This window comes from Chiloscyllium plagiosum, chromosome 25 (assembly GCF_004010195.1).
Source record: "Chiloscyllium plagiosum isolate BGI_BamShark_2017 chromosome 25, ASM401019v2, whole genome shotgun sequence".
Classification (NCBI taxonomy): domain Eukaryota; kingdom Metazoa; phylum Chordata; class Chondrichthyes; order Orectolobiformes; family Hemiscylliidae; genus Chiloscyllium; species Chiloscyllium plagiosum.
In genome coordinates, this window is record NC_057734.1 from 12,225,263 (window position 1) to 12,248,252 (window position 22,990).

Sequence of the window (22,990 nt, forward strand, 5' to 3'; positions counted from 1 at the left end):
TTTCCCTGGGGTCGGGGAGTCCAGAACTAGAGGGCATAGGTTTAGGGTGAGAGGGGAAAGAGACCTACGGGGCAACTTTTTCACACAGAGGGTGGTACATGTATGGAATGAGCTGCCAGACGATGTGGTGGAGGCTGGTACAATTGCAACATTTAAGAGGTATTTGGATGGGTATATGAATAGGAAGGGTTTGGAGGGATATGGGCCAGGTGCTGACAGGTGGGACTAGATTAGGTTGGGATATCTGGTCGGCATGGACGGGTTGGACTGAAGGGTCTGTTTCCATGCTGTACATCTCTGTGACTCTATGACTCTATAAAAGAAATAGCCAAAAGGAAACATCCAGATCATCCCCCCACCTCCACTATGGGTCCTCGCTGCCAGATAAACAAAGCCACAAAGTCTATCCCTCAGCCTGTGAACCCTCAGGTGCCCCAATTCTCTGTACTTCGCCTCCACCATCAGGTACCCGGGCCCATCCTTGGCCTGGAGCTGTGCCACCACCGCTACTGGAACCAAGTTTCCACTTTTCGGCACTATCTTGCCTCCACCAACGTCATCATTGCCATGAGTTCGCACAGGCCCGATCTCGGCAATACAGCCACTGCTGAAGCTGCCAGCTCCCAAAATGGGCTGAAGCTCAACACTGGACCCACCATACTGAAATGGCCGGTGTCTCATTCTGTGGCCTTACTCCTTATACCTACCCATTTCGCTCAATACATTTGCTTAACAAAAGATTATCTATCTCCAATTTGAACTTAACAACTGATCTAGCATCAACTGCCATTTGTGGAAGAGAGTTCCAAATGTCGACCACCCTTTTTGTGTAACATCTTTCCTGAATAGTCTGGCCCTAATTTTCAAAAATATTGCCCCTGATTCTAGAATTCCCAACCAGTGGAAATAGTTTATCTTTATAGAACCATAGAAATGATACAGGACAGAAGGGGGCCATTTATCTACTGTCTTTTCCTCTTATTAGCTTGAACACTTGGATCATATCATCCCTTTACCTTCTAAATTGTAGAGAAAACAGGCATAAATTGGTAAATTCTTTCCTCATAACTTAACCCCCGAAGTCCAGGTATCATTCTTGCAAACCTACATCATACTCCCTCCAAGGCCAATATATCCTTCCTAAGGTGAGGTGCCCAGTTCTGCTCACAGTACCCCAAGTGGAACTCTAAGCAGGGTTTTGTCTGCACAATAATTTCTGCAACCTTGTACTCCAGTCCTCTAAATATAAAAGCCAATATTCCATTAGCCTTCTTGATTACTTTCTGCAGCTGATTGTGGTATTGTGAAGATCTATGCACCTGAACTTCCAAGAGATGAGAGGATTGGAATCTATGGAACTCATTGCCGCAGAAGGTTGTGGAAGCCAAGCTGTTACATATACTTAAGACAGAGATGGATAGGTTCTTGATTAATAATGGAATCAAAGCTTACAGCGATAATGGGTTGAGAAATATATCAGCCATGATCAAATGGCCTAATTCTGCTCCTATATCATATGGTCTTATGGTCTGTTTGGACATCCACTGTATTTAACTTCATATCATCGAGGAGAGTCTGCTGATCTATCCTGAGAACCTCATACTTGCTTATATTGAACTCCATCTGCCCATTCACCTCATCTATTAATATCCCTTTATCTATACTGTCTACAATTTTGTCTAATTTTGTGTAAACAGCAAATTTGGATATATAACTTTCTATGCCATCATCCAAGTCATTCATAAATAATGCTAGTACAAATCAGATGTTACACAATCCCAACCCTGATATTTTGTAAATAATACACTCTTGACTCAGCTAACATACATTATATATAGCTACCTCATTAATAAAGCACAGACAAACAAAATGTGACCTGAAGGCCAAATTCAACTCTGAACTCCAATGGCGAAAAATTTCTTCTCTCCGGGGTTTGTTAGTCTTTGGAATTCTCTTCCCAGTCAGCAGAGGAGGCTGAATCATTGAATATCCTCAAGGCTGTGTTAGACAGATTTCTGATTGATTAAGGGAGTCAAAGATTATGGGGAACAATCAAGAAAGTGGTGTTAAGGCCACAATCAGATCACCTGATTGGCTAAATGGCTTACTACCATTCCTATTTCTTATGATTTTACCTACCCAGGTCTTGAAGCTCCAAATCCTGCAATGCACATTTCTTGTTTTGCACAGTTTTTCATAGAGTCATACAGCATAGAAATAGACCCTTCAGTCCAACCAGTCCATGCTGACCACAATCCCAAACTAAGCTAGTCCCACCTGCCTGTGCTTGGCCCATATCCCCCTAAACCTTTCCTACTCATTAAATTATTCAAATGTCTTTTAAACACTGTAACTACTAACATCCACCACTTCGTCTGGAAGTCCATTCCACACACTAACCACTCGCTGTGTAAAAACGTTGTCCCCTTGCCTTTTTTAAATCTGTCTCCTCTCACTCTCCAAATATAGCCCCTAGTCTTGAAATCCTCCACCCTAGAGAAAAGACACTTACCAATCACATTATCCCAGCCCTTCCTGATTTTATAAACCTATACAAGGTCACCCCTCAACCCTTTACACTCTGGTGAAAAAAGTCCCAGCTTATCCAGCCTCTCCTTATAAGTTAAACTCTCCATTCCTGGCAACACCCTGGGAAATCTTTTCAGAACCTTCTCCAACTTAATAATATCCTTCCCATAACAGGGTGACCAGAACTGGATACAGTATTCTAGAAGAGGCCTTACCAACATTTGTACAGAAAATTTGAAACCTCTTCATAATCCACGAAAACTATCTGCAATATAGTCAGGTGGCAATGCAGTAAAATGCAACAGCAAAGGGATAGATGACAAGGAAGCCTGTTATGGCAAGGTTGGTTAATGGATAAATATTGACCAGAATACTACTTACTCTTCCTTGGATAGTGCCATAGGATGTTTTATGCCCAGTTGAAAGGTCCCAGTTTAAATGTCTCATCCAAAAAGATGCCATGCTCTGACAGTACAGTACCCCCTCAGTCTCACACTGGACTGTTGGTTCAAGTCTTCAGGTTGAAACCTGAGCCCACAAGCTGTGACTCAGATGAAGATAAAGTTTTAGTGCTGAGCCACAACTGACACTTTTCACCTTTGCATGCGTGTGCACAATGCCTACTTTGATTTATGCTGAAAATCAATGCTTTAAATTTCCCAAACCTGGAACACTGGCAAGACTGCTATATGTGAATTCAGGTCAAAAAGAATTTATCAGTTGTCTAAGGCTTGGTCAGTTCAGGAGCTGAGGTTGAAGGTTGCATGTACCCAAGCACCCAGGGAAAAACATGTGAATCTTTTATGTACAGGGAGTCACACAATGTTATATCAGAGCAACATCTTTTTTTTGCACATAGGGAAGTGAGAAATGAACAAAGGGAGAAAAGAACAGAAGGATGAGTTGATAAGGTTAGATAAAGAAGGGGAGATAGAGGTTCATGTGGAACATAAACAGCAGCTCCAACAGCTAGTTGGTTCAAAAGGGATTTTTTGTGCTGAACTTCTACATAAGTTTGTAATTTTATGTCTGCAGAGCTTAGCTTATTTGCATTTGGAGCTTTGAAGTTTTGTCTCTGACAGATTTGATTTTTGTACAGGGGCTTGGATTACTTTGGGAATCGGGGATTAATTAATGTATGGGCCATAGAGTCATAGAGTCATACAGTGTGGAAATAGGTCCTTCAGCCTAACTCGTCTATGCTGATCAGGTTTCCTAAACTAAGCTAGTCCCATTTTCCTGCATTTGACCCTCTAATTCTTTCCTATCCATGTACCTGCCCAAATGTCTTTTAAATGATGTAATTGTACCTACTTCTACCACTTTCTTTGGCAATTTATTCCATATGCACAACACCCTCTGTGTGAAAAAGTTGCACTTCATGTCCCTTTTAATCGTTCCCCTCTCACCTTAAAGCTATACCCTCTAGTTTTAGTTGCCCCAACCCTCAGAAAATTCTTACATTTTTGCACCTTGGGGCTATGGGTGCCTCACATTTGTAAAAAATACTCATGTCCCAATCACTGCTTGTGGCATGATCCAATTCCAAAAGACTGGACACTACTGGATTATAGAGTCCATTTCCAATTGACTTTAATCTCTAAATAGCCCACTGCCACCCTCGATGATTCTACGTGTAACAATACTGCAGGACGCTCATTCAAATCATTACTCAAAGCTAATTTCGCATGAATACTGTCGTACTCACTCTTTGGCTGGTTTCTTCTTCTTGCGCTTGTCGTCACTCCCCTGTCTGTACGACCCATAGTCAAAAAGCGAGTCCATAGGAGCCTTTTTTGGGGCGGGAGCCATACTGGGCATGGATGAGTCATAGATGGAGGACTCCAAAAGGTCTATTGGATTGGGCATTCGGTTTTTGAAAGCTCCTTGGAATTTGAATCTCAGGTTCTGTTTGTTGCTGTCACCACTCTCCCGGGTAGCCATTCGAGGCCCTTCAGCAGTTGCACCACCGTCTTCATTCTCAAATAGGTTGGCCAGCGAAGACAGAGGGAAGCCATCTTCAGTCAGATTCTCAATGCTGTTGTTTGTTTTCCCAGTATCTTTAGCTTCATTCTCAGCCATGATTACAAAGTAAACCTGAATGGTAAGAGATAAGGAAGACTTGCATTTATACAGTGCCTTTCATTGTTTCAAAGTGCTTTACTGTCTCAAAGTGCTTTACTGTCAGTTATGAAACACAACAGCCAATTTGCACACATGGCCACTAACAGCAACATCAATGGAATGATGAGATTTCTGAACATGCTGCTATGTTGTACTCAAAGCATGGTGCCAAGGTGAGTGTCCACATGCGAAATAAAAAGCTCAGCTCTGCAGCTGTGAGCTGCCACACCAAATAAAAATGAAGGTCACAGTATATAAAACTGCTTAAAGACAAAATGGCTGTGACTTTCCCCATTCCACCACCTGTTCAAATAATTGGGACCAGGACACTTTTTGAATTCACCTCAATAAAGTCCTTGTGCTGAGCACACTGCAGTTTCTTCCACATGAAACACAGAGGTTTGTTTTGTGATGTTGGTTCAGGGGTAAATATAACATAAACCATGGGGTCTCTCCTTGCTGTTCCTTGAGATCTGCTACATCCAGCTGAGCAGCAAAATGGGACCTTAGTTTCACATCATGTGCAAAGGATGTCATATCCAAAAATGCAGTGCCCATGCAAAATTCAGATTGAGTGTTAGTTTTTGATAGTTGGACTCAAGCACTGGAGTGGGACTTAAATCTGGAAACTTGGTGCCTCATACGTAAGAATGCTACTGTCTAAACTGAAGATGGCAAATAGTTCATTTAAAGCTTGACACCATCCAGCACAAAGCAGCCCATTTGGCATCACTCCACAAACACTCACTCTTTCCACTAATGACACTCAGTAACTAACTTTGGCGTAACAGCGCTCTGGACACTCACCTTAGTACAACTTCTAGCACCATGCTTTGTGTACAACACAGCAGTGTGTTCAAAAATCTAGTCGTTCCATTGATGTTGCTGTTTGTGGGAGGTTGCTCTGTGCAAAATTGGCTTTTGTGTTTCTACCCAAAAAAAGATTTGCATTTGAGTTGGGGGAGTCCAGAACTAAAGGGCATAATTTAAGGTGAGAAGGGAAAGATTAAAAGGCACCTAAGAGGCAACGTTTTCATGCAAAGGGTGGTACGTGTATGGAATGAGCTGCCAAAGGAAGTGGTGGAGGCTGGTACAATTACAACATTTAAAAGGCATCTGGATGGGTATATGAACAGGAAGGGTTTAGAGGGATATGGGCCAAGTGCTGGCAAATGGGACTAGATTAATTTAGGATATTTGGTCAGCGTGGATGAGTTGGACCAAAGGGTCTGTTTCCATGCTGTACATATCTATGGCTCTATGACTGTATGACCTCACAATGTTCCAAACAGCTTTACAGCTATTGAAGGAATTTTGTAGTTAGTCAGCATTGGGTGATCGTATTCAAATGATAGCAAAGTTTTTTACATTAGATTTCATGACCAACCAAGCCCTTATGTAAAACCAATTACAGATTCCAGTTACCTTGGGAATTAACCCCAAAAACATGAAAATATGCGTATAAGGTATTCCTTCAACATTGGTACAAGTTCGGGAATAAAACACTTATTAGTTTAATGATAACTTTTTTTCCCTAAAAATGTAGCCCACATTTTATGTTGCACTTTGTATCATTCCCATTTACAAAATATCGAAAATAAAGAATGTAATTAATTCTGCAGTGTGCTGCATTTGAACAAGTTGACTTTAAGAAAGGAAACATTGTTCCATTATTGTAAGTGATTCATTACATTCAAGTATGAATTCATAAAGGTGCTAGAAACATTTTGTGTAGTCAGGATCAGCTCAAAATGGTCTTGCTGTGATGCTGGCAGGAAAGAAACATATTTCTTAATTCCTTGAAGGGAACAGATCCACCACCATGATCCATCACCATGATCCAACACCATGATCTACCATCATGATCCACCAGCATGATCCACTACCATGATCTACTACCAAGATCCACTACCACGATCCATGATCCACCACCATCATGATTCACAGAAACTAAGCTCCAGAGACAGTGGTCTGAAAGCAGTCCTGCTCCTGCTGATAGATCTGCTCCCTTCAAGGAACTAAGAAACTTTTTCTTATTTTCTGCCATCATCACAACAAGACGAAGGTCGGGGTGGGATGCTCTTTGGAGGGTTGATGCAGACTCAAGAAGCTGAATGGTCTGTTTCCACACTGTAGGGATTCAATGATATAAAAGTTCAGGAGGTAATAGAAAATATAACATTAGCCTTTATTTCAAAGGGAGTGTCGTATTAACATGCGGAGGTTTTGCGAAACTATATAAAGCACTTGTCGGACCACAGCTGGAATGAAGTGAATTGGTCGGGCTCTTAAGCTAAGGAACTGGCATTGCAGGCTGCCCAGAGAAAGTTCATTAAGTTCATGCTAGGTCTACAGGAACTGTCTTACATGGCATGGTTGATTAGATTGGGCTAGTAATCTTTAGAATTAGAAGAATGAGAGGCAAGCTTATTGGATTTTTAAGGAACTTGACAGGGCAGATGTCATAAGTTGTTTCCCCTTGTGGAAGAATCGAGGCCTGGGGTCGGGGGGGGGGTCACATATTTAAGACAGAGATGAGGAGTAATTTCTTCTCTCAGAGAGGAGTGAATCAGTGAACTTCACCAACTGAAGCTAAGTGATTAAATATACTCAAGGCTGAGATAGACAGATATTTAATCAGTAATGGAATCAAGGGAGATGGGAAAAAGCAGGAGCGAAGGATTATCAGATCAGCCATGATTTCATTGAAAAAAAGAGCAGGCTTGGATGGGCTGAATGGCCTGCTTCTCCTCCTGTGCCTTTTGCTCTTTATGTCAGAAGAATGCTGGAACATTTTGGATAGACTACTGAACGCTTCACTATTCTAACAAACCACAAAAAAAGCTGCACATTACATCATAATTATAGAGAAGCAAAAAAGAAAATATCTGAAGTCCAACACAGTCTCTCAAAGTAGTCAAGAAGCCACAAGCGCAATCCCAACCTAACCTAAAATCCCTTGAAGCACAAGGTTTTCAAACTAGAGTTCCTAAGGGGATCCCAGAGGATCCATGAGGTTGTCAGATTTCTAAGAATCTGAGACACGCTGGCCATTGGAAGCATTTGAGTGTCAAGAGCTCTGTTCAATTCAATTCATTAGGTGGCCACTCCGGCTCAGTGGGGAGCAGACCTGCTCCTGAGTCAAAGTTACAGGTTAAACTCCCATTCCTGGTCCGTAAATGCATAATGCAGGCTGATGTTACTGAGGGACTGCTGCAACACCAGAGATGCTGTCCTTGAGGTGAGATAGTAAACCATGATTCCACTTACAACTGAGGGGAAAAGTATTAACTCACAGTATTAATGGTAGAGAAATGAGTAGCTTTGCTGGTATGAGAGTATTTCTCAAATGGTGAGTGGTTGAATCGCATTGGTGTCTGAAGGGACTTGTGTGCTTTTATTCACGAATCATTACCATTCAAGTACAGTAAGTAATTAGGAAAGTAAATGTTACATTGGCCCACATTACAAGAGGGTTGGAGTACAGATGTCTTGCTGCAAGTGTACAGAGCTTGGGTAAAACCACATTTTGATAACCCCTACAAGGCCCATGTGGGATCACTAATTAATATGCTTGTGGAGTTGGTCGATTATGAGCTTCTTAGTAACAGGCAATGGTCTGTCCAGCTGGAACACATCACCTCAGCTGTGACAATACTATGGCTTTAAGAGGTGTATTTTGTCCTTTTTTTAATGAAGAGAAGTTGAGATAGAGGTGCTGAGCAGTCTGATCCCAGATTATAAAATAAACAACTTGTGAAGCCTTGGGTCTTTTTAAAAATTGGCACAATAGAAGCAGCATGAAGGATTGGGGTCAAGCTCATGTAAAACTAGGACATTGGTTTAACTTTTAGTTGCTGTTGGAGTTTGGAGGCTGCTATACATCTCTCCCTGTTACAGCAAGACACTTCAGCTCTCTCTCTATTTCAGAGGTTTCTCTTGATGTTCTTTCCTCTTGCACTGGAGAACCGCATGTGAGACAATCTACTGTATTTTACGGAGTTTGCCAAGGGTGGGTTTATGGAATATAAGTTTATCAGAACAGTTGTTTATTCTTAGTTAAATAATTTATTATTCTGTTAAGTTTCCCAATAGAGTTGTTATTCCAATTCTTCTTTCTTGTGTTTGTATTTTAACTTTAGTATAAGAGGAAGGTATGTTTTACTTAAACCTGATAGTTTTATCCATTGAATTGCATCTGGAACACATCGGCTTACACTAGGCTTTAAAAATAAGAAGTTGGGGGTTTAGGCTATCTTCTTAATATATTTTGAAGTGGTTAGTCTGGTCTGTAACAGGGCCCTTCACTGGTAGTATCACTACTTCTGAGCCATGAGGCCTGGGTTCAAGATCCCCCTGCTCTAGAGGTGTGTAATAAAATCCATGAAAAGGTTGACTAGAAAGTAGGATAAAGCAGACCCAGTTTTTGTATAGGCTGTTGCTGCACACCATCCACCTTGGGACATGCCTGGGGAAACCTATGATGCTGCCAGGTGGTGGGGAGCCCAGGTGAAGGGCTCTCTATGCAGGAGTCCTCCCACTTTCCAGCAGGGACCTGGGGTGACTGGTGTTGCACTTGGCAATACCTTACAACCACCAATTGAAGTAGATCATGGACTCCCAACCCAACTGGTTCTTTTGCAGTGCAGTGAAGTCCATGAACCATGGTTGTGAGCATTTGCACTCCCTTTTTAGTTATATGAAAAAACCTTTGGTGTTTTTTGTTGCAGTTCAGCCCCACATTCCTGATCTTTAGGCACCCTGTGCGGAGGGTGTGGGCAGATTAGAGAATCTCCTCATAGGTCTGCTCTTGAGTCAGGCCAGGCTGGCTATAAACGAGGTTGAAAAGTGTGGTGCTGAAAAAGCACAGCAAGTCAGGCCACATCCGAGGAGGGTGATGGTGGAGATAGGTCAAAGTGGAGGGTGAAGCAGATAGGTGGGAAGGAAGATGAATGGGTAGGACAGTTCAAGAGGGCGGAGTTGAGTTGGATATGGGAAGTGGTGAGGGGGAGGCGAGATGAGGAAACTGGTGAAATCGGTGTTGATTCTGTGTGGTTGGAGAGTCCTAAGGTAGAAGATGAGGCATTCTTCCTCCAGGCGTCAGGTGGGTTGGATTTGGCAGTGGAGGGGGCCCAGGACTTGCAAGTCATTAGTGGATTGGGAGGGGGAGTTTGAAGCGGTTGGCCAAAGAGGGTGGGGTTGTTCGGGCATGTGCCCCAGAGATATTCCCTGAAATTGGCATCCTGTCTCCCTTCCACCCTCCTAGTTATCTCTCAGCCCCCTTCCCAACCCCAACATTCTTGATGAAGGGCTTATGCCCAAAACATTGACTCTCCTGCTCCTTGGATGCTGCTCTGACCTTATGTGCTGTTCCAGTGCCACACTTTTCAACTCTGATCTTCTGCATCTGCAGTCCACAGTGTGTCCTAGTGGCTATAAACAGGTCCAGGCAGCAGGCTGTGGAGGCATCATCTCTGTCGACTATCTGTCCCTCCTCTATGATTATGTTCATGCCTGGCTATGCTTGGAGAGGATGTATGTGGTATCCATCTAAGCCTTTAGAGAGAGGAAGGAACCATGGGGGGTATACTGCTTTATTTCCCACTCCAACAGCTTTTTGATTTAGTCCCTTCCCTCTCTCTCCCAACCGCCACTTCACATCTGATGATTTGTACTGTCCATAGTGGGCTTTGCATGTAACTATTGAATTGGCTACACTGGCATTTATACTAGTGGCTGTTAAACTCAAAACGTGTCATGACAATTTTGGTGCTGGGAAGGTCACTCAGTTATGCGTAGTATCTCTTCAGAGTATAAAACAAGAGAAGAGATAAGGTAGATCCAATTGGTTTGCATTGCCCATAACAGCCTTTACTTGTAAATATTTAGCTGGCTACACGAATGATTACTGGTGGTAGTTAGTAATTAAAAGGAAAATAAAACGTGAAACGTCTCTGTGATTTTAGTGATGGGAAAGTCACTCAGTATCAGTGTGACAGTACTTCTGTGTATAAAAGGCAAAAAAAACCAGAGCCAGGGATGTGTCTGCAGAATTTTCTGTCCAGGCTGGGATTAGCCTTTGTATGCCACAAGTTTGAAGTTTTGAAGTTTTGAAGTTTGACAACAAATAATGTGACCCTTCCCAGAAATTGCTGGGAAAACTCAGCAGATCCGGCAGCATTTGTGGAGAGAAAACAGAGTTAACTTTTCAAGTCCAGTCACCCTTCTTCAGAAACTCCACAGTTCTTTGGTTTTTGATGTCCCTTTCCAGTCAAACTTTCTGAGTTATTACACACACCTAATGTATTGTGTACAGTTTTAAACTCCCTGAGATGATTGGATTATCTAATGAGGAGTGATTGAAGAAGCTGGGTATATAATTCCTAGAGCGTTGAAGATTGACAGGTGGTTTCATTGAAGCTTACAAAATCTTTACAGGGTAGATATAGATAGAATCTTTCCCTGGCTGGTGAGTCTAGAACTAGAGAGCATTATCTTAGGATAATGGGTAGGCCATGTAAGATGAGGAGGAATGGGTAGGCCATGTAAGATGAGGAGGAATTTCTTCACTTGGAAAGTGATGAATTGTTGGAATTCCAGAGGGTCCTAGAGGTCTGTTGCATTTCAGTCATTATTGATTTCTGTCTTGAGCATGCTCAAAATCCTGGATAGCGACGACATCACAAATGTTTGATCATTAACCATGATCTTATTGAAGATGGAACAAGCTTGAAGGGCTGAATGGCCTACTGCAGTTCTAATGCTCCTATATTCCTATGTGTCCATGTCAATATTTGCCCTTCAACATCCATCATTTAAAAAAGAGGCATTTGTTGTATTGGGACAAATTCCTGTGAGCATTCATTGCTGCAGTTCCCCACATTACAACAATGAATACACTTCAAAAGGATTTCATTGGCTGTGATTTTCTTTGGGAGGACCTGAAGATGTGAAAGATGTTTTATAAATGCAAGTTCCTTATTTATATTGTTTCAATATTTGAACATTTATGGGTGGGTTATTTGTGTGTCTATCTAATAATTAACATTCTGTGTAGTCCCATTAAAATATTCATAGTGACACTGCTTTTCAGAGGAGAAGGCAAGGATATCAGGAAATGTGTTAATATGTTAGTAAAAGACATTTGAATATTCTAGTTTTATGGGATGCAGTTTTGGGACAGATTCTTTACTCAGTGCTATTTTGTAATAAAGCATATGTATTATACAGAGGAAGGTGAATATTTTCTTGTCTTCTGCAATTGCAAAGTTACAGTAACATCTGATTTAACAGTTCTGGTAAACCAGGAACAATTACTCCCTTTTTATCCTAATCTCAAAATAGAGAAATCAAAAGACTAAGTCTTGGAAGAGAATGATTTTTATTTCTCTGTCCCAATCATTCTGCCTTTTGACTCTTTGGAAGGGACCACTTACAACTGAAATCATGATGGAAAAGTGTTATTTTACATTAGTAAAGTTGCACCTTTACACTTTTGAAACAATAGGCTGCTATATTAGTGTTTATTTTTAAATTGTTTTTTCAAAGTTCGTAAACCAAGGCACTAAGATTTAAAAAAACTGTCCAATTTATTTTCACACATTTCTGTGTCGTGATGCAGAAGTGTTAGATATTGAGGTTTTCAATTCATTATTAAAGACACATCTAAACTCTAAACATCATCCACCATCTGGATTTGAACATGGTTTAAATAAAAGCAAATTCAAGCTAACAACGGGGGAATTATGAAGATTCTGGAAAGGACATCCAACTCAAATAAATAAATACGAGTGTTGTGTTGCCAAGAGAACCTTCATACGCAAAGTATTAGTTTTATTAATCTTTCCACCAAAGACTACCAGCCTCGTTACCCACAAATCTCAGATCGTCATGGCTACCAACCACAGTGCATGGTTTGCTGCAAACACCTCTTTGACACAAATGTTATTTCCCCTCCTCTCAAACAAGATAGACACGGAATTGCTTCCACGATTCAAAACAGAACAAAGTATCTGACTGGTTCTTTTAACATGGGCCTCAAATACACCAAAGTATATTTCAAAGGAACAAGTCATTCAGCCCTTCAAACCTATTCTGCCATTCAACTAGATCATCGCTGACTGAACTGTAACCCTTTTAACCTGATATTTTTTACCCCAGGTTCCTTATACCATAAATACTCGCTTAACATTTTACCGACTTCCCTATTTTAATGATGGGAAAAGGGAGTTCAAGGCAGCATCAACTTTCAGATGAAATACATTAAGAAGCAATAGTTTAGTGGGATTTAATCTGTGTTCTAGAAGCAAGAAAAGGCTAGAGATCTCAAGAGTTATTAATTCCTGGACAATAATTATAAAGTAAGGTATAGTCACCATAGTCCTACCGAACTATAGGGCTGCTCTCTTATTAGAGGGAGACAACTAATGCTGATTTGACCTGAGGATCAGAAAAATCGACGTTTTAGGGCTATTGCCTGAAACATCAATTTTCCTGCTCCTCGGATGCTGCCTGACCTGCTGTGTTTTTCCAGTGCCACTCTAATCTAGACTTTGATTTCCAGCATCTGCAGTCCTCACTTTTGCCTAACCTGAGGGTCACCCTGCCTTGGGCAAGGGGAGAGGTTGAGAAGGCAAATCCTTCATGGTAACCTCAGCTGGTGCAAGAATAGAATTTTAATTTTAATGAATTAATTTTTTAACTCCTATATGGGACTTGGCTGGCCAGCATTGACAGCGCATCCCTGTTTGTCCTTGTGAAGGTGGTGGTGAGCTGCCTTCTTGAATCGCTGCAGTCCACTTGATGTGGGTTGACCTATTCCTTCCCAGCAGGGAGGGAATTCCAGGACTTTGACCCAATGACTGTGAAGGAACGGCAGTATATTTCCAAGTCAGGGTGATGAGCGGCTTGGAGGGGAACTTGCAGGCATTGGTGTTCCCAAATAGTTGCTGCCCTTGACCTTCTAGATGGAAGTGGTCATGGGTTTGAAAGGTCCTGTTTCAGGATCATTGGTGAATTTTTGCAGTGCATCTTGTAGATAGTACACACAGCTGTTACTGAGCACCGGTGGTGGAGGGACTGAATGTTTGTAGATGTTGTGCCAATCAAATGGGTTGCTTTGTCCTGGATGCTATCAAGCTTCTTGAGTGTTGTTGGAGCTGCACCCATCCAGGCAAGTGGGGAGTATTCCATCACACTCCTGACTTGTGCCTTGTAGATGGTGGATAGACTTTGGGGTGTCAGGAGGTGAGTTAGTCACCGCATATCCCCAGTCTTTGACCTGCTCTTGTAGCCACTGTGTTTATGTGGTGAGTCCAGTTGAGTTTCTGGTCAATGGTAACCCCAAGGATGTTGGGGGATTCAGTGATGGTAATACTGTTGAATGTCAAGGGGCAATGTCAAAGAGTGACTCTTTTTGGTGATGGTCATATACTTTAGAAACTACATTATTGGCACAACAATTACAGGAGATGTTGCAATGAGTCACAGTTTCAAACAAAGTCCATTCAGAAGGCAGGAAATGCATGTTGGATAATTCATTCAAATCATAACAAAGTGTCCACAGAATGGGAATTTCCTGGACTATGTCTGTCAGTTCTGGAATGGGAAATTTTCTTAACTCTGTAGTTTGACATTTTTAATCTACTATTTTTCTTTTAAAACATAAGTAAATGACAGTGATTTTCAGTATCTTGCACACTAAGTTATAATTGAAGACAGTCAGACAGGACTCCTATGAAATTAGCATTCTTCAATTAAAAGTTCCTGAACAAGCATGCTGCACCACTTCATTTTAATTGTCCAGTCCAAAAGGTAGTCGCAAACATTTACAGTCTGTCAGTTTTATACTTGTACGTTTCCTGATGCGTAATTATTATTTTCAATTTTGGAATTCTGGGTTTGAAAGCAATTAATTACCATAATTTCACTCATCAATCATTTAAGCATCTTATTTCTTAAAGACTCACTGTCAGTAATGAAAGCACATTACTTTGCTTTCTTTTAAACCAATCTCTTTTAAGCGTCAAGTTCCTACACAAGGGAAGCTTCCTTGCATCTAGGCTGCCCTCTCAATACTATCTTGTTCTTTACAGCGGGACAACTATGGATTAGTTCACCATCCCACTAGTTGGGCATCAAGCTGTCCCCAGTCCTGCCCCTTTTCAAAGACCAAGAACTTCCCCTTTCCACAAGGAATCACTGGATAGTATTTGGGCATTGGGAAATCTGATTTCATCTCACTCTATCCTAGAATGCTGAGAGTAATTCTAACTGCCATTCCGCTGCCCAGGGTGTGATCCAATAGCTCAGCACTGGTTATAGAGTGAAGCTGGAATCTTTGTGTTCTGTACAGCACATTACAATAACATGCACGGCAACTCATCTTTCTTAAAATCCAATCTCACTTTGAGGTTGCGGTTACATTGATATGACAAAACATATTGATTTTACAGTGAGATATTATTGTGCCTGTACTGGGTACTTTCAATATACATCCAATCTACTTCATATATCAGGATTGTTTAGAACCATCCAAACCTAACCTGGGGATCACTCCTTGTTGTAGCTTGCAAGAGATTTGTGATTCAGCAACTGTCTCTCAATAGCCATCAGAGGTGAACTTCCTCAGTCGATTAGGTTTAAAAATACAGTGAGTACACTTGCCTACAGAGCTGTCACAACTACTGTTGGGAGTGAAATAGTTAATCTGAAAGACCCTTAAACGTGGGAGTGTTTGCAACTTCATTGCAGCTTTGCTTGATATTGTTTGAATTATTCCTCATTATTGTCAAGCACTGGGCAAAGTTGAGATACTTCTCTGTAAGGGGAGACGAGGATTGAAACTGAATGGCTCAAAGACCACTCCTGTTGTCTCCTAACAACAAGTCATGAAGAATTACTGAGACAGTCTGAAAGTAGTTCATATTATATTTTTCAACATAGTTTAAAAACTGTGCGTGATGTAAATCTGAACTAAAAACAGAAAATTCCAGAGAAGCACGTGCCTGGCAGTGTACATGAAGAGCAAGTATATAATATTACGAGTTGAATATAGCTCTCCATTGAACTAAATTCATTAATCTCTTCTTGAACTAAAAACACAAAGTGCTGAAGAAATTCAGCAGGTCTAGCTACAGCTATGTAAAGAGAGAGAGAGACAGTTGTCAACATTTTGAGTGTTCAGATACATCTTCAAAGCTCTTCTGAAGAAGAGTCACCTCAGCCTTGAAACATTAACTCAGTCTCTCTCACTCTATGGATATTGCCAGGTTTGCTGAGTTTCTCCCGCTCTTTCTGTGCTTATTTCAGATCTCCAGCATCTGCAGTATTTTACTTTTCTTTTGTAAGCTGATTAACGTTCTTGGGATTAGAGATGCTAGTGTTAGAAACTGCAACTCTGTCAGTAACATGCACTTCCAAAGTTGAGGCCATCTCGATATGAGTCAGAAGGTTATGGGTTCAAATCTCACTACAAATAGAACAGATACGATAATACTTATGAGGTGCTGTGCTTTGGCTGAGCGCTTCAACTAAGATGGATAGAGAGGAATGTGGAGTGCTTATAGCTAATATTCCTCTTTTAACTAATCCCACTGTTAACTAGTTATTCAGGTCTTTGTATTTGTTGAACATTGCTAATACAGAATGGCTTCTAGATCTACAAACATGGGTAGATCACAGGAGTGTTCTTGGCTGTGATGATAGCATCAACAAATAACCTACCAACAATTACTGACCCCATGTGAAGGAAGGCCAATCAAGGGTTGAAGGTCATCAGCGCTCTTGGAAGCATAACCCAATACAAATCAGCACCTTCAGCAAAAGGGCAAGAACACTATGAGGACAACACACTTCCACATAGAAAACCTCTTGGAGGATTCTTTCTGATCTTGTCTCAGTTCAATTCTGTCAAACCACAGAATTCTCACCCATGTGAAATGCTGAGAATAGCTTATTTCTCATTCAAATTCATCTAAGAGTAATGAAATGGAAATACTTCTGACAGTGCCTGTGACTGACTTACCTTTTCCACTATTCCCAAATATCATCATTCTGTATATCATGGGATCAGTTGTGCTTATATCTGACCCAGTGCACTATAACATTATAACATGCCCTACTGAGAAGGTCAGTGACAAGGCTGTATGTTGGAAGTAATGAAACTGTATTGTATATAAAAGGAAGAAAGTAAAAGGCAACATAAGACAAACAAAAATCTACAAACTTGTGAGTTACTGAAAGAACAGAGACTGGAAACAGAATGAGGAAGGTGAGAAAGAGCAAAAACCAAATGAACAGATGACGCCAAAAGAGATTATCGACTGGAACGAGAATGAGAGATACAAAAAAACATATTGATATCGTGTTCATGGGAGCTTTGGAAATAAATGAATGTATAAATTTGAGATGTTCATGCTATAAAGGATTTTGGCCAAGATGAAATAAGAAGCATTCACACGAAATCTCCATGAGGTTAGAGTAGCTTCCCCCCCACCCAACCAATGTCTATAGGAACTTCGTTCAACTGGCTTCAGTAACATTTACAGTAAATTGTCACCAGAGTTATAATATGGAAGCTCAAGGATATTCCCAGAAATTGTTTTAACTCAGAAATTCATTGACAGGGCTTCTCCATTGAATCAGGTGAGGAATGTTTGATGTGTTTTTGTAGTGTGCTATGCAGAGCAGGGAGGTTACCAGTTATCCCAGTTTGCAATGGGTATTCTCCATGTATGAGTTTGGACAATGAGGATGAAACCTGGTCTGATCCTATGCCCAGAGACATGCATTTTATCTAATGGTGATACTGGTAGCTGTCTGGTCTCTCCCCTCTCTCGCCCAGTGACATGGAAACTAATTGGAGGATTCTACTGACTGATCATCAAACTTAGTACAAACCACAAATCAAAGCTGTTACCTTCACAACCTGTCCACATGAGGTTATTTAACTGAGCTTATGAAGAACCGCAAAGCAAATTGTTTTAAAAGTAGGAACACTTTAGGGCAATCTTGACTCCCCTGTGGGATTATCGGAGCAGCTCCAAGTACAAAGGAGTTAAGTGTATCCCAGAAGATTAATGATAGGGTAGGGTCGTGATATAGTCTCCCGTGTCAAACTACAACCACGCGTCAGGCAGGATGTCAAGTGTGCTGTTGTGGTATTAAGATTTGGTGAAGTCTTCCATCCCTGACATTAACACATACCAAAAACAAAAAAAAGCACGCGTTTATTAAAGGGTGCAGCATCTGGGGCCAATTTCAGAGAAGGCTGCATTTCTATTGGGCAAGGGTGTGACCCCTTCATGTGGGGTCAAGATATGTCTTCAGCTGAAGCCAGTGGTGGCCACACCCAGACAAGTAGCTAAAGATAATCTTAAATCTTTCAATTACAATTTAACTAGAGCTGTATGAATAACCACAGCTTTGAAGATGCATTCCAGCTCTTTGTGGATAGAGTCCTGAGACTGCCTGGCAGAGCCTTTTTGTTTTGTTTTCTCTTCCAGCTTCTCTCCAATTTAGCTGCCCTGGAGACACAGACTCATGAAAGGCTGCAGTATTATAATCAGCAATCATGCTGTCGTACCTCACATAAATGACCATTTATGTATCGTTTGTCTTTAACACAGTGCACCCTTCCCCACCATCTATCTCATGGGTGGGCTGGCGTGCAGTCCCTAATTAGTCCTTTGTCTCTTTTATAGGCTGCAAGTTTTACAAGAGTTTGCCTTGTAATTGAAGCGACTGCGTCAGCTCTGTTCATCAATCCCAATTACCCAACAACAATGTTTGAGAGCCCACCATCTTCATTCTGAAATCTCCAGAACGTAGTGCTGCTTCCTCAACTATGCTCTTGACTCTCGTTTGTTTCATAAATATATTGACTCAAACTGGTGAAAGTCAGGACTGGATGCAGATGCTGGAGATTAGAGTCGAGAGTGTGGTGCTGGAAAAGCACAGCAGGTCAGGCAGCATCTGAGGAGCAGGAGAATCGACATTTCGGGCAAAAGCTCTTCATCAGGAATGAGGCTGTGAGCCAATGGGGTGATGAGACAAATGGGAGAGGGGTGGGGCTGGGGAGAAGGTAGACGGAGAGGAGGGTGGAACAGATAGGTGGGAAGGAAGATGGACAGGTAGGACAGGTCATGAGGGCAGTGCCAAGTTGGAAGGTTGGGACTGTGATAAGGTGGAGGGGAGGGGAGATGAGGAAACTGGTAAAATCCATATTGATGCCGTGGGGTTGGAGGGTCCCGAGGTGGAAGATGAGGCGTTCCTCCTCCAGGTGTCAGGTGGTTAGGGAGTGGCAATGGAGAAGGCTCAGGATCTGCATGTCCTTGGCGGAGTGGGAGGAGTTGTTGAAGTGTTCGGCCACAGGGCCACAGGTGGTACCAGCGTTTAGTAAGGTTAGCACTTGCTCAAAAATAGCTGTGTCTAAGTCTGTGTGGAGAAACACTGGTCACTCAATACACAGCATTGTACCCAAAGCTAATCTAAGACTAATATTTGTGTTTGGAAGCAAAATAGAAGTGACAAATAAAGAGTGATTAAAAGCTGGAAATCTCAGAATACATGACACTCTGCAATCTCTCAGTCCATTTCTGCATTGTACATAATCTTGTTGTCAAGTCCTGTTTGCTTAACTTTGAAATTTTCCTCAGAGTTTCTCCCAATTTTGTTATATCTTTCTTCAGAGTTTGTTGGAATTGGAAGCAGCTGAGGACTCCAGAGAGAAGCAAAATGGGGGACAGGATGCAAACAGAGTGACCAACTGGGGAAACCAAGACTAATAGAGTTCGAGGTGAAACAAAGCAATGAGGAATTAGGCGGAGCACAGAATGGCTACAGAATTGATGGGAAGAGGAGGGAGGAACAGGGCCACAGTGCCACACAGTGTCGCTCAGGCTGAGTGGGGTGGGACCAGAATGTGTGTCAGTCTCTGAACGTGTGTGTGTGTGTGTTGTGTGAGTGAATGAGTGACTATGTGAGAGTGTGTGTGTGAGTGCGCGTGCGCGCGCGCGCGCGTGCGTGTTGGGGCAAGGCTTACAGTGATGCAGGATTGGTGAGATGAGGTACAGAGTGATAGAGATTTGGGGAGGGGATGGAAAAGTAAGTGCTGCAGAAAATGGTCGACATAGAGTTGGTGAAGGGGGGCACAGTGACACAGATATTAGGATATATATGAGACATAGAGTGGGATCTCAAAATCCCAATTCAAGGTTTTCTCCAGACTAAGGGAAGCTTCTCTCACAATCTCATACTAACTAATTACAAAGGGCCATTGTGATAATTAAAATGTTGACAATATCTGTTCCATCTGCCCCAGTGAACCACCGAATAATAGAATTTTTACAAGACAGGAGTCTATTTGGCCCATCATTCCAGCACAGTTCTATTACCCAATGCCAATCTCTTGCCTTTTCCCTATATCCCTGCATAATATTTCTATCCAAACAATCAACTTGAATGCCTCAACTGAACATGCCTCCATCACACGTCTAGGCAGTGTCTTCCATGCCCTGACCACTCGTGTGTGAAAAAGATTTTTTGCACATCACACTTGTTTTCTTTGCACATCACTTTAAATCTATGGCCTCTCGTTCTTGTCTCTTTTGTAAGTGGGAACAGCATCCCCTTAGCTATTCTGTCCAGTTTGTTCATGGCTTGGAAACTCTGTGATCACACAAGCTGTCAGTGCTCAAAATCAAGTGGATATCACAGGAAAATCAAGTTGCGTGAGATGTTTGATTGAGAACCTTCAGTAGGAAAGGAGAATGAAATGGCATATTAGACCCGGATGTATCCAGGTTGGATGCATCCCTGAGCACTGTACAGTTTACTCCGTTGTTAAATAGAATCTAGAACACAAGCAGCCTTGCTGAGGTATTCATTAGGGTATAACTGTGTATTTTCTTTGACAGTTGCACAGTAGTGTGAGACCTATCATTCAGACTCTACATAGTTGCTTTGGGCCAATCTCATAATGTGCACACACAGCTGGGGCAACAGTCTGTCTACACCCAGTTGTTGGATCTTTAGATATATTATCCTTCAGAGTTAACCTCGACCTTTAAATTCAGTGTCTCACCACCAGCACCCTCCTGAAGAGAAATTGTCAACAGTATGGTGCGTATTTTGAACGAGAATCTCATTATTGAAGCCACTCTTCTAATGTTCTCCCCCTCTGTCACTTGCCTCCACGCTGCCTCCCATATTCGTCCTACTTGAACAGAAATAGTGAATCTTAACAGGTCATTTAATGATTGTCTGACCTTCTTTTAAAAAAAAGTATCTCCATAATCTCTCCATCAGAGCCCACCATCAAGTGGAATGTCACAATTAGAATTTCTTTTAATATCTTCTTCTCTTCAGCAGTCCCTCAGGATGACGGACTAGAGTGGGTGACTTGCTCCCACTCTAGTGTGTTGGGTTCTCTGAGATGGATGATGAGTCCAGTGTGTTATCTACAGATGCTGCCACATGTTGGGCAGTGGTGCTTGAAGGATTGGGTTGCTTGGAGGTCTCCGAGCTCCATCCAACACCTCACCTTTGCCTCTTTGTGTGCAAGATGAAATCTCTCGAGGTGTTCTGGAATGAATCATCCCTACCTGGCAGTCATACGCCAGGGACTCTCATAGGTGATGCTCAATTTCTCCAGCAATGATTTGACGACTTCTAAATCATTTCCACAGTCCTCCTGGGAGTCTCCCAATGCAACCAACGTCCAAATAGAGCAGAAACACAAAGTGCTGAAGGAACTCAGCAGGTCTAACAGCATCTGTGGAGACAGAAACAGAATTAACATTTTGAGTGCAGTATGACTTTTCTTTGGAGCTCTGAAGAAGAGTTCCAAAAGAAAGTCATATTGAATTCAAAACATTTACTCAGCTTCTCTCTCCACAGATGCTGCCAGATCTGCTGAGTTTCTCAAACATTTTCTGTTCTTATTCCAAATTGTCAGCATCTGCAGTAGTTTGCTTTCATCCAACCACAGCAGTTACTTCAGGAGGCTGGTGTCAGGCATAAGAATGGCATGTATGACACAGAAACAGACCATTTGGCCCAACAGTTCCTGCTGGTGTTAATGCACCACTCAAGCCTCACCCCATCTCACCTCATTTAATCTGCCATGCTGACCCACTATTCCCTTCTCACTCACGTTTGTCAAACATCCCTTTAAATGCATCTATACTAATGCTGTCAACCACTCTCACTGGTAGCAAGTTCCACATTTCAATACTCTTTGAAAAAAGGGATTTCTTCTGAATTACCGACTGAATTCTTGGTGATTATTATACACTGACGGTCTCCAGATGTATTTTTTTCCACACGAAAGGAAACATTCTCATTGTAAGTGCTCTATAAAAGTGTTTCATAATTTTAAACAACTCTAATAGGTCACCTCTTAACCTTCTTTTTGCAAAAGAAAAAGACCCAGACTGAAAACCCTTTTCTGATAAGTAAATAAAGGAGGTAGTGTCACCATCAAACTGCTCCTTTGAGAAGAAATTCTGTCACCATAGCTTTTTAAAGGAGTAATGATAAAGTGGTCATAGATGCAGAGGACCGCAGGGCTGCCCCTCATCAGACATGGACCACTGGTGGTGGTTAAGCCTGAGAGTACACACTCTTGTCGGGAATTTAATTGGGGATTTTCCTGATAGCTACAACAAACTATCTATAGAAGGTTGGTTGTAAACCTCAGACAGACTGTATCCAATCAGGAAAACACACCCATTCCCCCAAGGAAGTTCCTGACATCCATATCTTCTACTCTTTTTCATATTCTCTCTGCCTTTCCTTTTTAGTTTGGTCACATTTGAGCTCCATATCTGCCAAGCTCCTCCCTGCTTCTTTCCATGCTACTTGCAAGCTGTTGCTCGGGGATGTACAAAAACACCACTGAGCTAGCTCATGGGTTGAGATCATGAACTCATTGCTTGCTCCACATTGTGAGGGAGAATAGACACTGCCCATCCGGAACCTTCCCTTCATCAATTATCAAACCTTTCCAAATCACCAAATTCTTTCCAACACTCTCAAAACTTCAAGCCCTTGTGATGCTCTTTGGGCAAATGAAGGAAGGTAAACCTGAATGACTCTCTCTTAATAAATGAGAATTCCAACTCTTGTTTCACTCTCCTATGACACCTCTCCAATAGGCTACAGGATCGGATACCCAAGGCAGCACCTGCTGTGCCCTGACCAATAATAGAATAATTTTGTTCTGATGTTAAGATGATGGGGAAATTGCAATTTTAACCATCATAGCAAACGTAACACCATAAATATTAACAAAGGGCCCTGCAGCCAACATAGCAGAGCAACCTTTTAACCAGTA

The 22,990-nt window shown here is 41.8% G+C and overlaps 1 protein-coding gene across 1 annotated transcript in view; it reads right to left on the reverse strand.

Moving 5' to 3' along the window:
• Window positions 1-22,990, reverse strand: part of LOC122562564 (transient receptor potential cation channel subfamily V member 4-like) — a 168,512-nt gene that overhangs the window by 74,553 nt on the left and 70,969 nt on the right. Inside the window, exon 6 of the mRNA XM_043715497.1 lies at window positions 4,238-4,626. Within this exon, the coding sequence (XP_043571432.1) occupies window positions 4,238-4,626 (389 nt within the window). The remainder of the gene's footprint in view (window positions 1-4,237; window positions 4,627-22,990) is intronic.